Source organism: Callospermophilus lateralis, chromosome 3 (genome assembly GCF_048772815.1).
Source record: "Callospermophilus lateralis isolate mCalLat2 chromosome 3, mCalLat2.hap1, whole genome shotgun sequence".
Classification (NCBI taxonomy): domain Eukaryota; kingdom Metazoa; phylum Chordata; class Mammalia; order Rodentia; family Sciuridae; genus Callospermophilus; species Callospermophilus lateralis.
Genome location: NC_135307.1, coordinates 33,368,635 through 33,382,816, shown reverse-complemented (window position 1 = coordinate 33,382,816; position 14,182 = coordinate 33,368,635). Strand labels below are relative to the sequence as shown.

The following is a 14,182-nucleotide window of genomic DNA, read 5'->3' as shown; positions in this document are numbered from 1 at the left end:
GCAATAACAAAAAGAATGGAGTACTGATGGATCTAAAAATCCTAAGGAAGTAAGAAAAGAAAAAGGTTGAATTTTTATGAACTGTATAGAGTGGGTGAATCAAAGTAGATTAGAGGAAGAACAACTGCTAAATGGTAGTCTTTCTGTTTAGTATAATAAAAATGTTTTCAGTTGGTTGTGGTGACAGTTACATAACTGCATAGTAAAAACAAATTGTGGAATAATACACTTTAAAAGGTTCCTATGGCATAAAAGCTTTATCCGTAATTACAATAAAAAATCTCAGCATTACAATAAAGTTAAGTTTATGTTTATTTATATATTCCTGTGCTTGTTTACCATTTAGTCCTTTTATGTTTCAGATAAAGAGGGTTTGCAATTATATTCAGTTTAGTTCTAATGAAACTCCATCCAAGGAAGCATGTTTTTTATGCTTAATTACTTGTGAATAAACTTTAGGAATACTCTATAAACTAGAAATTATAAAAATCTAGCAGGTTGGGTGTTTTTTTATAATCTATTATGAAAAGTTGGTTTGTGTCATCTTGACAATTGTTTTTGCATTTTGTTGTTAACCTGTGTTAAACATGTTAACAGTAATTTTAGCCCATCTTTTTAAAGACAAAATCAAAAGCCCTACTCACTTTGTGAAATAAAGAAATATCATCTTGTACATTAATGTCAACATCAAAGTTATTTGGTTTCAGAAATGTAATTTTAGTCCCTTGGTATGGTGTGGTGGTTGATTTTAGGAGAACCATGGATGCCCAATATAAGATTTTGGTATAAGATTGTGTGGTATTTTTATGTAAACTATATGTGGTGCCAGGGTAGAACTTTTAGATCTTTTAGAGAACAACAAAGTATGTTAGGTGAGTTAAGTTTTTCCTGATTCTATTCCATAATTTATTGAATTTGCAGTCTTCTGAGGAGATGTGTGTTTTATTGAATTGTGTGCATTTTTTTTTTCGAAAAATTATTTGGAAATTTGTTGTTTCAATTATTCATGTTAGTGTTTTCTCTTTCTTCCTTTTTTTTTTTTTCTTTCTTTAGTGTTTGGGAATGAGATATCCAGGCAATGATGATTATTACCAAAGGCCTCAACAGTTTTTAGATTGACTTGGACCATGTTTCAGGAGGCCTATAATTTATTTATTTATTTATTTAATTTTTAAAATTAATTTCTATTGTTGGTTGTTCAAATCCTTACATAGTTAGGCCTATAATTTAAACACTAGTGATTTTCAAGAAAAAGACATACAAACATCTAAATAAGCACTATAAAATATCATAGAGAAGGAATTAGTAATAGGATGAACAGATTGTCACAAGTTGGAGTTTATTTGCAGGAGCTAGAGTCACAGCTGCAGAGTTAGGTGCCTGTCATTGGTAGTTCATTTATCAAGTAATTTGTGCAGCTATTGTGAAGAAACCTGTTCCTGGGCTCTTAATCAATCAAAGTCACCCATCCTCTCTTCTATTTGTGACCCAGTTTCTTTGTATCTGTTTTAAAAGTGTTTCTTTTAAATTTGCTTATCTCAGATAATGTATTTTTTCTGTTTGTTTTTGAGTTTCTGTTTGTTTTCTCTTAACCTGACTGGACTCAAACGTGTAATTCTCTCATGCCTCATACTCTTTGAGTAACTGGGATTGTAGGCATGTGCCACTATGCCCGAATTCTTTATTACTCAAAAGACTGGACGTAGTGGCTCTTAAAATCTCTTCCTTTTTCATGAAAAATCAAAAGTAAATGGGAAGAAATTTGATTTAGAAAATTTTCTATTAGGATTAAAAATAATGGAGATGAGAATACCTCCTAATGTTGAGATTAGAATTCAGTTGTATATTTATACTGAATTTTGAATTTGATTAAAAACCAGTGTTGTACTCAGTGGGAACTAATTGTAAAATAAATTATATTTGAAAATATAAATAAGCAATTGGGTGCTACTTTTGAAACAAAGAAATGCTGATATCTGTTGTTTATGTTGTGTATATCCGCTAATTACAGATTAGCAATATTTGGGAGTTAAATGTGTCTGTAGACTTTTCTGTTATTTATGTAGCTTTTGTATCAAACTAGAAATGCTTCAAAGTATGTGAGGAGATGTTCACATAATTCAGGTAGTAATAAAATGAACTCCCATTTTTTCAGTTTTGTATACAGAGAGTTTTTAATATGTATTATTTAGCTATAGGTGGACACAATATCTTTATTTTTATGTGGTGATGAGGATAGAACCCGGTGCCTCACGCATGGTAGGTGAGAGCTCTACCTCTGAGCCACAACCCCAGCCCCCTACAGAGGGGTTTTGGAGCATTTTTACCTGTTAAATGCTGAAGGAAACTATGAACAGTGATACTGAAATGAAGATGCCTAAAACATTATTTGTAATGAAAAGAAACAGGTGTGGTAATTAAGAAAACATTCTGGAGTATACACATTATTGTCATTTTTTTTGTTCCTGGGGATTGAACTCAGGTGCTTATTCACCACATAATATCCTGAGCCTTTAATATCCTGAGCCTTTTCAATTTTGAGACAAGAGTTTGCTAAATTGCTGAGGGTCTTAGTAAGTTGCTAACACTGGTCTGGAACTATAAATTCTCCTGCCTCAGCCTCTTTGAGTTATGGGAATTTCAGGCAAGGGTAACTGCGACCTATCCAATAGATTGATTCTAGTTTTCCTACTACTTTCATTTAATGAATGAAATATGTTAATAACCAAGGAGATTTTAGTGACCCAGGGATTTGGAGTCTATATTGAATATCTTGCATTAGACATATTTAATTTTTAATTTCTTTCAAAATGTCTTAATTTGTAAACATTTTTCTTATTTTGCCTTTGATTTTTTTTTTTTTTTTTAATTACTGCTTAAGTGTCCATATTTCGGATTAGGGTAAAGTCATCATTCTCCTAGGGTTTAGTGATTGTAGCTTTTGTACAAGCATGTGCAAAACGAGTGTTTCACTGTCACTGAATTATATCCTATTTCTTTTTTTGTTTTATTTTTTATAAGATGTCTTAGTAAGTTGTTTGTGCTAGCCTTAGATGCCTTAGTAGCTTTAACTATAGGCATATACTTGCTGAAATGATGTTTTCCCTTTACTCAGCTACTGTCATACATAGAAATTAAGACGGACATGTGGACTTATAGGTGATTTGTAAAAGTTCTTTAAAACCTTTTGATTTAGGCAAACCAAGTGGCTGGTGGATGTGGCTGTTTTTTTTCTTATTTGTTTTGTGTTATTGTTTTGTTAACTGTATTAAACTTGGGGATGCTCCACTAGTGAGCTACCTCACCATTTTTTTTCATTTTGACAGGTTCAGTGTAAGCAGTTTGTTGAAGTTTTTTTTTAGGAATGTTAAAGAGTCAGTTTTTAATTCATTTTGGAATGTTCCTAGTGATGGGATACTAAATCTATTTTGTTTGGCATGAAAAATTCTAATGGAAAGAACTGTTTATCAACTGTTTTTAATTGATTGGTAAATATATTCCATGAAATGAATACAGGCAGTGGTGAACAAGGTAGGCTAAAAGTATTACTCACCTGCCTTGTAGTTTTTTCTTTTGTGGTTGAACCCAGAACCTTGCAAGTGTGAGGTCTCTACTGCTGATACATGCCCCTGCTTCTGTTTTTAAAATTGTTATTTTGAATCAATCTCACAAAGAAAGTTGCCCAGGCTGGCCTTATGTCTTCCTGCCCCAGCCATCTGATAAATTGGTACTCTAGGCATGTTCTACCATATCTGCCTCCTTGATTGGAACTATGAATGTAGTTAGATTACCATAAATGTAGTTAGAAAATTGAACATGGCATATTCATGTCAGATGTTTAATATTAGTGGTATTTATATACAGGTAAAGCATTTTATGGGGAAACAGCTGTGGGGTTTTATAGGTCAGAAATTATATTAATGAGAGGCAGGTGCGGTTGTGCATACCTGTAATCCCAGTGACTCAGTAGGCTGAGGCAGAAGGATCTCTTAAAGCCAGCTCCAGCAAATTGGAGAGGCCCTAAGCCACTTAGCAAGACACTGTTTGAAAATAAAAGGCTGTGAAGGTATTGCTTAGTGGTTAAGCGCCTCTGAGTTCAATAGCTCTGTTTGAACCATTTGGTTTTAATCCCTTTTTGTGAGTACCATATTTGTTTTTATGTGAACTGTTTAGTGTAGCGTATCTATGAAATGTAAGTCTGTTTTTATTTCCAGGACTTAAAGCCAGTCAACCACATCGTGATACATCCATATAATGGTTTCTTGAAACATTGAAGTGTTAAAAAAAATGATATACTAAATAATTGAGGTTTTAAGTTAATTTTAAGTGTGAAAGAATTATTTCTTTTATTCAATAGGATGTATAGTTACCCAGCACGAGTTCCTCCTCCTCCTCCTATTGCTAGGGCTGTAGTGCCCTCTAAACGCCAGCGTGTTTCAGGAAACACCTCCCGAAGGGGCAAAAGTGGCTTCAATTCTAAGAGTGGACAGCGGGGATCTTCTTCCAAATCTGGAAAGTGTATGTATTGTTTTTTTCTTCTTTGTGATTTTGATGGGTTTTTCTTTTTTTAAAATTCAGTATATTAGTGAGGTTATTTTTTTGGCTTTTGTGTACTTGCACAATCAAAATAGTGTGAAAGTTGTGCTTTTAAGGGAGTGTACATTATATCAATAGCTTGCAAATTTTTAAAAAGCTCTTAGATACTATGTGAGTCACACATTTTGTGTACTTAATGAAATATTTCTTTATGCAGTTACAAAATTAAATACAGATTCATTCCATAGGAGGATTTGTATTTTTGTTCTTAGTGTTTTATTGTTGTTTTTTGGGTTATCTGTTTTTTTTAATCTTTTTTAATTTTTTCTTTCTTTCCTTTTTTTTTTTTTTTTTTGGTATTAGGATTATCTTTTAAAATAAACATGTAGCCGGGCATGGTGGGCGCATGCCTGTAATCCCAGCAGCTTGGGAGGCTGAGACAGGAGGATCATGAATTCAAAGCCAGCCTCAGCAATGGCAAGACAACTAAGCAAATTAGTGAGACCCTGTGTCTAAATAAAATAGAAAATAGGGCTGGGGATGTGTCTCAGTGGTTGAGTGCCCTTGAGTTTATTTCTGATCACCACCCCCACACACACACACAAAAAAAACAAAAAACAAAAAAACCCAATCATGTAAATCTGGTTATTGGCTGCTGGTGTAGTCTAGTGGTAGCTGGTAGATTCTGGTCCATTTGAATTTAATCTAAGACTTTGTTTTAATTAAAGTGAAAGGAGATGACCTTCAGGCCATTAAGAAGGAGCTGACCCAAATAAAACAAAAAGTGGATTCTCTTCTGGAAAGCCTGGAAAAAATTGAAAAGGAGCAGAGCAAACAAGCAGGTAAGGATCTTTGTGTGAAATTGCATTAGTTACCTAAGGTAGTTGAATGTATGTTCAGCTACTGGTATATAAAGCAACTGTAAACTTACAATGTTTAGACTGGGAAGCCACTTGTGTGGGAGGATTTAGACATAAATGTTGCAGTTCTGCAATCATTATTGGGGATTGTCTACATCTTGTATACATCGCTTTCCTCTAGATAGACTTGTTAGATAGACTTGTCCTTCTCATCCCCAGTAGAGCCGAAGAATGATAAGTCAGAAGAGGAGCAGAGCAGCAGCTCCCTGAAGAAAGATGAAACTAATGTGAAGATGGAGTCTGAGGGGGGTGCAGATGACTCTGCTGAGGAGGGGGATCTACTGGATGATGATGATAATGAAGATCGGGGGGATGACCAGGTGAAAACCTTGGGAAAGGAAAGAAAGAGGTGGTGGAGGGGGGACCAGGGACACATGGAGTGCCTCTAACTCCATCCTGTTTGTGTCTGTTTCTCACAGCTGGAGTTGATCAAGGATGATGAAAAAGAGGCAGAGGAAGGAGAGGATGACAGAGACAGCGCCAATGGCGAGGATGACTCTTAAGCACATAGTGGGGTTTAGAAATCTTACCCATTATTTCTTTACCTAGGCGCTTGTCTTAAGATCAGAATTTCACCAGATCCTCTCCCCTAGTATCTTCAGCACATGCTCACTGTTCTCCCTATCTTTGTCCTTCCCGTGTTCATTAATTCATATTGCCCTGCGCCTAGTCCCATTTTTCACTTCCTTTGACGCTCCTAGTAGTTTTGTTAAGTCTTACCCTGTAATTTTTGCTTTTAATTTTGATACCTCTTTATGACTTAACAATAAAAAGGATGTATGGTTTTTATCAACTGTCTCCAAAATAATCTCTTGTTATGCAGGGAGTACAGTTCTTTCCATTTATACATGATTTCAGTAGTTGCTTCCCTAACTGCAAAGGCAATCTCATTTAGTTGTAGCACCTGAGAGCAGCTTTGAGTTTTAGAGGTATGTGTGTTATCCCCCACATAATAGTCCTGTGTGGGGCTGTTCAACACAAATGTAACAATGTATTTTTGTGAATGAGAGTTGGCATGTTAAATGCATCCTCTAGAAGAATAATTAGTGTAATAGTCTTTATTTGTTTTCTAAAGTTGATACTGTGGGTTATTTTTGTGAACAGCCTGATGTTTGGGACCTTTTTTCTCAAAATAAACAAGTCCTTATTAAACCAGGAATTTGGAGAAAAAAAAACCCTGGTTTTTTATTTTTGTATTTTATAATTATTTACTTCAAATTCTTTGTTTTGCAGCAACTTCCACAAAACCCTTAGAATATATTAAATATATTTTTCTTGGAGTATGATCATTATGCATATCAGCATACACTACTCAAATTATATTTCATCAAGATGGATGTTGCATTAAGGAGTTAATTATCTGTGACATGGAATGGAGATTCTTTTAATAACTGTTTATAGCCCCAGGTACCTTACCTGGATTCTGAGTCTGTGCCTCAGTGTTATTAAAAATAGGAAAGCTTTCTTTCCTTGTCTTCTGTAGTTTGTGCCTTCCCATAAAACTTAGAACATAGTAAAGCTTGTACATTTATTTTACTGTATATGACTTGTTCTGTGTGAATTGATCCTTTTCCTTTAACCCCCAATTTGATTACTTGGTCTCTTCTGGCAAGTAGTCAATGGGAGGCTATTATACCAGTCAGCAACCCAAACTTGAGAATGTATGTAACAACAGCTGTAAGAATTCATGCTTTCTCAGTGCTGAAAGGTCTAATTTCTTTATGCTTTATCTTTTGGGGTTTTCCAATATAGGGGAAATAAAACCTGTGCTTGTGTGTTGTGTCCTCCCCCTTGCCCCCCAAGTTCACCCTCGGACCTTGGATTCCTCCAAGTTGGCTTTGTTTCATAGCATGCAGCACAGGCTTTTTTTTCTACCTTTCATCATGTGACAAGTTACAATATAAGGAAGAGAACTGTGGACTACCCTTGGAGTCCACATGCGTAGTATAAAAGTAGCTTCTCCTGTTTTAGTCAAATATTTGTACCCACCCATTACTAGAAAGTCAAGTAGATGCTAAGAAGAAATTGTTGGAAGCCTATGATGCTGACTAAACCTGCTTCACATTATGGTTTAATGTATACTGGAAAGATCCAGAATTCAGTGTGTCCACTTTTAATTGTAGGACCTCTTTCACAGAACTGAGTTTATCTATTGTGTTCTTTCACATACGTGGTCATATTTTGGTTACACTGGAAAGCATGTATTAAGAAAATAATAGCTAGAAGCATGGTCACACTCTTCAAGTCTGTACACACATAAATGTATAGTTTTTCTTGAATAGGAATCATCATACTAGGTCTCTGAATTAAATTCTAGGTTTTACCTGTATTTAAGAGAACAAATACAGTGCTAGGTATGTTTAATTAATACTTCAATATTCAGGCTGATATCTAAACAGTAGAAAAATGTACATGACTTAAATATTGCATATGGTAAAACATCTTTTGAAATTTTGATCAGATTATTCATATGAAGGGTTTTTTTAAAATTAATGGGTAATTGTCTTTAATATATGAATCTGATTCAGGTAGGTTTATAGTTCCCTTGATGTTACCCTATCCTGGACCCTAGAAGACGTGAGTGGAGTCTGCTGCTCGCTTGGTTAAAAAACAGACATTCACCACGTTAGTTAATAATTATTCAACGGGAATTTTGGGTAACTACACAATCTTGTTTAGAGACACTACATTACATTTAGTGTGGGAATAAGATTTAAAGCAAAGTAATAACAGGAAGATGCACATTTGTTTTGATTCCTTGTATAAAACTCAGAACAACAACAAAACTGCTTCTTTGGAATCTTCAGAAAAAAAGCCTAGCATCTTATAGGAATGCAGTTTCTAGACACAGAATGCTGGATAGAATGGGAATAATTAAAAGAAATCTTTTAAAACATTTTTGATTACTACAGAGTTTCTAATAGGGCAGGTATGTGTAGTCCACTGTCCTAGGTATTTTCTAGTATGTGGTTGTTACCAGTGGAATAAGCTAACTGAACTGTTAAATTGGAGTGGATAATGAATTTAGCACATTTAAGTAGTTGGCACCCATTAGATTTCTGTCACTTGTTGCCACAACACAAGATTGGTAGAAAAGAGAAACAATGCAAATAGAAACCATATATTGGTAATTTGGTAGGGAATTAATTGGAATCAAAGGAAGATACAGAAGAATGCAATGGAAGGAGTAGAACAAATGTCACCATTACAGATATTTTAATGAGATCAGTAGAAAGGTATAATTTGATCTTAGAATATGTGACTGTGATACCTCTGATTGCACTAACATTACCAGGGAAGCATCATTAATAACTTTGAAAAACTGGACTTGGCCACATACACTGAATTTGTGACAACCTTTTTCTTTCATATGGGGAAATTTTAGTGGTACCTTTTAAAGTGGAGTTTGAATTCATGGCTATTGATAAGGTTACTTTAGTCAAGAAGATTCCTTTTTTTATGTTGTCAAGACATCTAAGAAAATCTACTCTGAAGAAATTTGGGCATAATAAGCAGATATTACATAGAAATGAGTTACCAGTAAATGCAGTTTGTGAGCTGCTAAAGTTAAAGCACATTACTTGCTTTATCTGTGCTATCCCTTGAAAAGAACAGGAATCAGATAACACCAGGTCATAGATATGCAGTGTTGTTTTTTTTTTTTTTTTAAATCTGTTTTCAGCAGACACATCTTTGTATGTGGTGCTGAGGATCGAACCCGTGTCACGCATGCCAGGCGAGTGCGCTACCGCTTGAGCCACATCCCCAGCCCAATATGCAGTGTTCGCAAGGACCCTGGAACAAAATTAAAATTGTTTTCAAGTATTTTTATAGGGATGGGAAATAAAACTAGAGATATTAGAAAGTTTCATGTTGGAAATTTCATGAGTTGAGTAAATTATGAGTTGGGTGTATAGACTTTCTTTCCTCTCAAATGGCACACAGGAATAAAGGTTTAAGAAATTATGAAATCCTTAGGGTCTGCCCACCATCCAAGTATCCATGTGTGCACTCAAGACCAATTACATCTCTGTGACCTAGCAGTATATTTTTGAATTGCTATCATTCTAACCCCCTCCCATGGTGTAGGTAGTCACATTACCAAGAGGCAAAAAGCTTCCCATGGGTAAAGAGGTATGGCAGAGGTAAGTGGTTGTGGTGGGTGAGGAAAGAATATAGTAGATGTGACTGGCTAGTAAGGAATTTGCATGCTGACAGGGTAAGAATACCTGGTCTGAACTACCAAAGTATAGAAAGCAGCAAGGAGAATACCACGTTATATGAGAAGGTTCTCTTGTTCTGAGGTTGTAGATGGCTCTAAAGTAAGCCAACTGGTTTGCCTACCACAGCCAAGACTTAATACTGCCAAGGAGACTTTGTGACATGGAAATGTTTTACAATGTAGTGACGAATACGGTGGCAACTAGTGATTGAACCATGACTTACACTGTAACTGAGGTAGATTTTTAATTAAATTTAAATCAGTACTACCTGTGGCTCTTACTGGATTATAGCACCAGATAATTGTGGGAATATTCTAGACAAAGTGCTGATATTGGTTACTAAAACTTAGATTCTAAGATTTCTCATGAAGGCACCTACATCTGCATAGTATTGCAGGATTAACCCACATTGTTCATACCTTTATTTAGCATTGCCTTTTGCAGGATAAATATTTTTTAAAATAGGGACAGATCTTGTCAATTAGTTGTCCAGGCTTCAGATATTAGCACATTCAATATAGAATAGGTAGTAATCGCCATATTTTAGAGGTTAGGAACTTATTTCAAAGCCCCAAACATAGTTTAATCTGTGGTCTGGTGTATCCACTGATTTTGGACATTAAAACAGGAAATTGTCTTGAACTCTTTCTTAGGAGTTCACTATTCCCAAACTGCACCTTTATTTAAGACTGAGTTGCACCTAGTCGTGCTTACATTGCTTTTGCCCTATTGGTGATACTTGCCTTGCAGGTCACTGAAAAATGTTCTAAAAGATAGGTTCTATCCAGAGTGATTTATTAATGGGAAGGATATTTCAGTAACATTACTGTGCAGAACCAGACAAGCTACAGTAATGAACTTCTGTAGACTTTTGTCCGTTGAAAATGTCAAGCTCAAGATCCCATCTATTAATAACTTAAACCCAACTCATTTCCATTTATTCCTTGGTTAACACCTTTATTCCTTTATAAGCTTAGTGGTCCCTTCTCTAAAGATAACTTGCTCAATATTCTTTTCCTCTTGACTCCAATGGAGAAAGACTTGCCAGCCAGGTCATCTGCTAAATAACCAGCTATAGCCAGCTACCAGACCATCCTCACCCAAAACTACAATATCCAGCTTCCTGCTTGGAGCCTGTTAACTTTGTTGGTTTCATTTCCCAGCCAAACACGCCCTTTTCTCAAAACTTTAGCTTCACTGTACAAAGCTGGTGTTATTCCCAGGTGTCAGAAGCTGCTTGAGACAACCAGAAAGTTACCTTCCTGATTACTAGAAATGCTTCTATTTTAGCATTATCAGGCCGTAGTCCTGTACTGGCCTTCAGCATTTTTGAGAATATCCTTTCTCTTACACTTGCAACATGAGGAATGGACCTGGGTAGAATGTAGTATCCCAGAAATCCTTTCTTTATCTGCAATCAGCCTCAGTATTTGCTTTCATGGAATGACCATATTAACCCTTCGATAGCATGTGGATCAGCACATGGCAGCACTCTGCAATGTAGTTCATGCTTGCTTGTCTTTAAGCACCCTTCTGGATGCTTAAAGGATCCCTTCAGAATCCGTTTCTTAAAGTTTATACTCTGCAAAATGAACATAAATTTTTCCCTGTATTTAAGGCCAAAGATAAGTCTGCCACCCAATCTGTCCAGCCTCTACCCCTCCCTTTCCCTCTTCCCATAACATTGGATGCTGTGTCCACCTTTGCCAATTTAGTTCCTTCTAAATTCCATTCATCTTTCAGATTTTAATGTATATGGCACTTCCTCCAGGTAGTCTCCCCTCCCTTGACTAGTACCAGTGTTCGCAGGACCAGGAATCTCTTGATGAATCATCAACTATAGTCATATTGATAAATTTATTAAAGTGAAACTGCAGGGATCACATTACTGTTTGTTAATATATCTCCAGTGCTTAGTAGTGTCTTAAATGAATATGTTGAATTAATGGATGGGAAAGGGAAAGGAAAATGGTATGGGAGGTTAAGCCCTGGATGAGGCCATTTTGGAAAAAGAAATGGAAAGGCTGACAACTGACCTCAGGGTACATAAGGATGGATTTCACTGCGCTTGCTTGCATTGTCCAAAGTCTTAATGTCAGCTTCAAGAAGTCCCTCAGGAATGTACATCTGATGCTAAGGGTGAAAAAAAGGAGCATTACCCACATACACAAAGGAAGTGCTGATTGAGGTTAACCTGTTAATACTTCCATTAACCTGTTAACTCCATTTTCCCTTAAAAAGCCAGATCTAGTGAACAGTTTCCTTATTCTTCATAACCTGTATTTTTTTTAACATGAAAATATAGATACTATGAAATAGACACATTTTAAGCATTCTCCTGTCCAGTTGAAACCAAGGTTGCTTAACCACTGATCCACATTGCCAGCCCTTTTATTTATTTAAATATACATTTTATATTTAGAGACACGGTCTCACTGAGTTGCTTAGGGTCTCCTTAAATTGCTGAGGCTGGGTCTGAACTCTGCAATCCTGCTTCAGCTTTCTGATTAGCTGGGATTATGGGTGTGTGCCAACATGGCTGAGTAAGCATACAGTTTGAAGATTTGCAAAGTGAACATGCCTGTTTACACCTCTCCAATCTGGATCATCAACTCCAGGAACCTCCCCTGCTCTCCTATCACTGCCCTTACTCATTATCATAGGTAGCTTTTGCACTTTTTTAAGCTATATAACTATATACAAACAGTAGTGTTGAAGCTTGACTGATTTTGAGAGAAAAATTTGGGTTCAGGAAGGGAAATGGACACAGTGTGACAGGAAAAACCAATATAAGAATTTCTTGGATACTCATACTACCCAGAATTGTCTCCTGGCACTTATTCCAAATTGAGGAGTGTTCCCAAGAAGGTTAGCTTCCTGCAGTTAGCTATAACTGGTATTAATAGGCTCTAGCAGTATTGAAAGACATCTGGATTTTTTGAAGTTTGGCATAATTCGATGAATGTTATGTGCTTACAAGAACATCTGTATACATTTCTGTTGGGTATGTAGTCAGGGGTAGAATTGCTATGTCAGAGTATGTATATATAATCAGCTTTCATAGATATTGCCAAACATTTTTCTAAAGTGATTGTACTAAGCATTCTCACTAGCTGTAAATAAACATTTTATTTGCTCCACATCCTTGCTAGTACTTAGTATTGTCAATTCTTTTAACATTGCGGGTTTTTTTTTTTAATTGAATATGTAGTATTATCTCATTTTGTGTGTGTTTGCTTTTTGTTAAATTTTATTGAAGTATAATTTTCATAAAGTACACAAATTATGTGTAAGCTTGGTTTTCACTGATTGAAAACACATACACAGAACCAAACAGAAGCAAATCAACTATTGGGCTGGGCATGGTGGTGCATGCCTGTAATCCCAGCAGCTCTGGAGGCTGAGACAGGAGGATTTTGAGTTCAAAGCTAGCCTCAGCAACAACGAGGTGCTATGCAACTCGGTGAGACCATGTCTCTAAATAAAATACAAATGTGGGCTTGGGATGTGACTCAGTGGTCAAGTGCCCCTGAGTTCAATCCCAGTACCAAAAAAAAAAAAAAAAAGGAACGCCAACAGCACTCCTGAAATCCTTTGCATGACCTCTTCAGTTATTACAACACTCTCATAAAGATATCAGTTATCCTGACACCACAGATTTGTTTTGCCTGTTTTTGAAATTTAAATAAATGGAATAGTATATTATGTAGTCTTGTGCCTGGCTTCTTGATTCAACAATATGTCCACACAGTTCATCTGTATTGTTGCATGTTGTAGTTTGTTCATTTGTACTACTATATATAGTATTGCATTGTATAAATATACTACAATTTATTCATTCTGCTAATAGATATTTGGGCTGTTTCTAATTTTGGCTATTATGAATAAAATTGCTATGAACATTCTAGAGGTGTCTTTTGAATATATATTTCTGCTGGGTGTAAACTAAATTGAAATTACTGAAAAGTAGAGAATTGTTTCTCATTTGCCACCTTCCTGCTATTTTTTTTAACTTAGCCATTTTGATACATATGTACCAGTATCACATTTTAAAAATCTTTGTTTTTTAAAGAAAATTATTATATTGGGATAATGTTAGGTTCACAGAACAGTTACTAAGACAATACAGAAAGTTCCTTATGTACTCTTCATCCAGTTTCCCATAATGTTAGTATCTGAATGCTACAGTGGTAATTCAGACCTTATTCAGATTTTATCAGATCTTTCTTACATGCACTTCTGTGCATGTATGTAGTTGTGCACTTTGTCACCTGTGTATATCCATGTGTCCATTACTTCAATCAATATGTAGAATAGTTCCATTGCCACAAAGGAACTCTTTATCCTACTCCTCATCACACCATATCCCCCATCCTCCTGCCACCATCCCTAACCCCTAAAAAACAATTTTTCATCATAATTTTGCCATTTTAAGAATTATAAATGGCATCAATATGGAATGTACTCTGTTGAGAATGACCCTTGTCTCTTACAGCATAATAC

At 35.7% G+C, this 14,182-nt stretch overlaps 1 protein-coding gene across 9 annotated transcripts in view; it reads left to right on the top strand.

Annotated features, from left to right (window-relative positions):
- Nucleotides 1–13,584, top strand: part of Hnrnpc (heterogeneous nuclear ribonucleoprotein C) — a 61,381-nt gene extending 47,797 nt beyond the window's left edge. For 7 of the 9 annotated variants that reach the window (XM_076849963.2, XM_076849959.2, XM_076849961.2 and 4 more), the window contains 4 exons: nucleotides 4,358–4,518; nucleotides 5,265–5,378; nucleotides 5,616–5,776; nucleotides 5,876–13,584. In XM_076849963.2, the coding sequence (XP_076706078.1) occupies nucleotides 4,358–4,518; nucleotides 5,265–5,378; nucleotides 5,616–5,776; nucleotides 5,876–5,959 (520 nt within the window). In that variant the 3' untranslated portion in view covers nucleotides 5,960–13,584. The remainder of the gene's footprint in view (nucleotides 1–4,357; nucleotides 4,519–5,264; nucleotides 5,379–5,615; nucleotides 5,777–5,875) is intronic. The other 2 variants (XM_077109136.1, XM_077109134.1) reach the window with 1 other exon arrangement.
- Nucleotides 13,585–14,182: the final 598 nt, after the last annotated feature.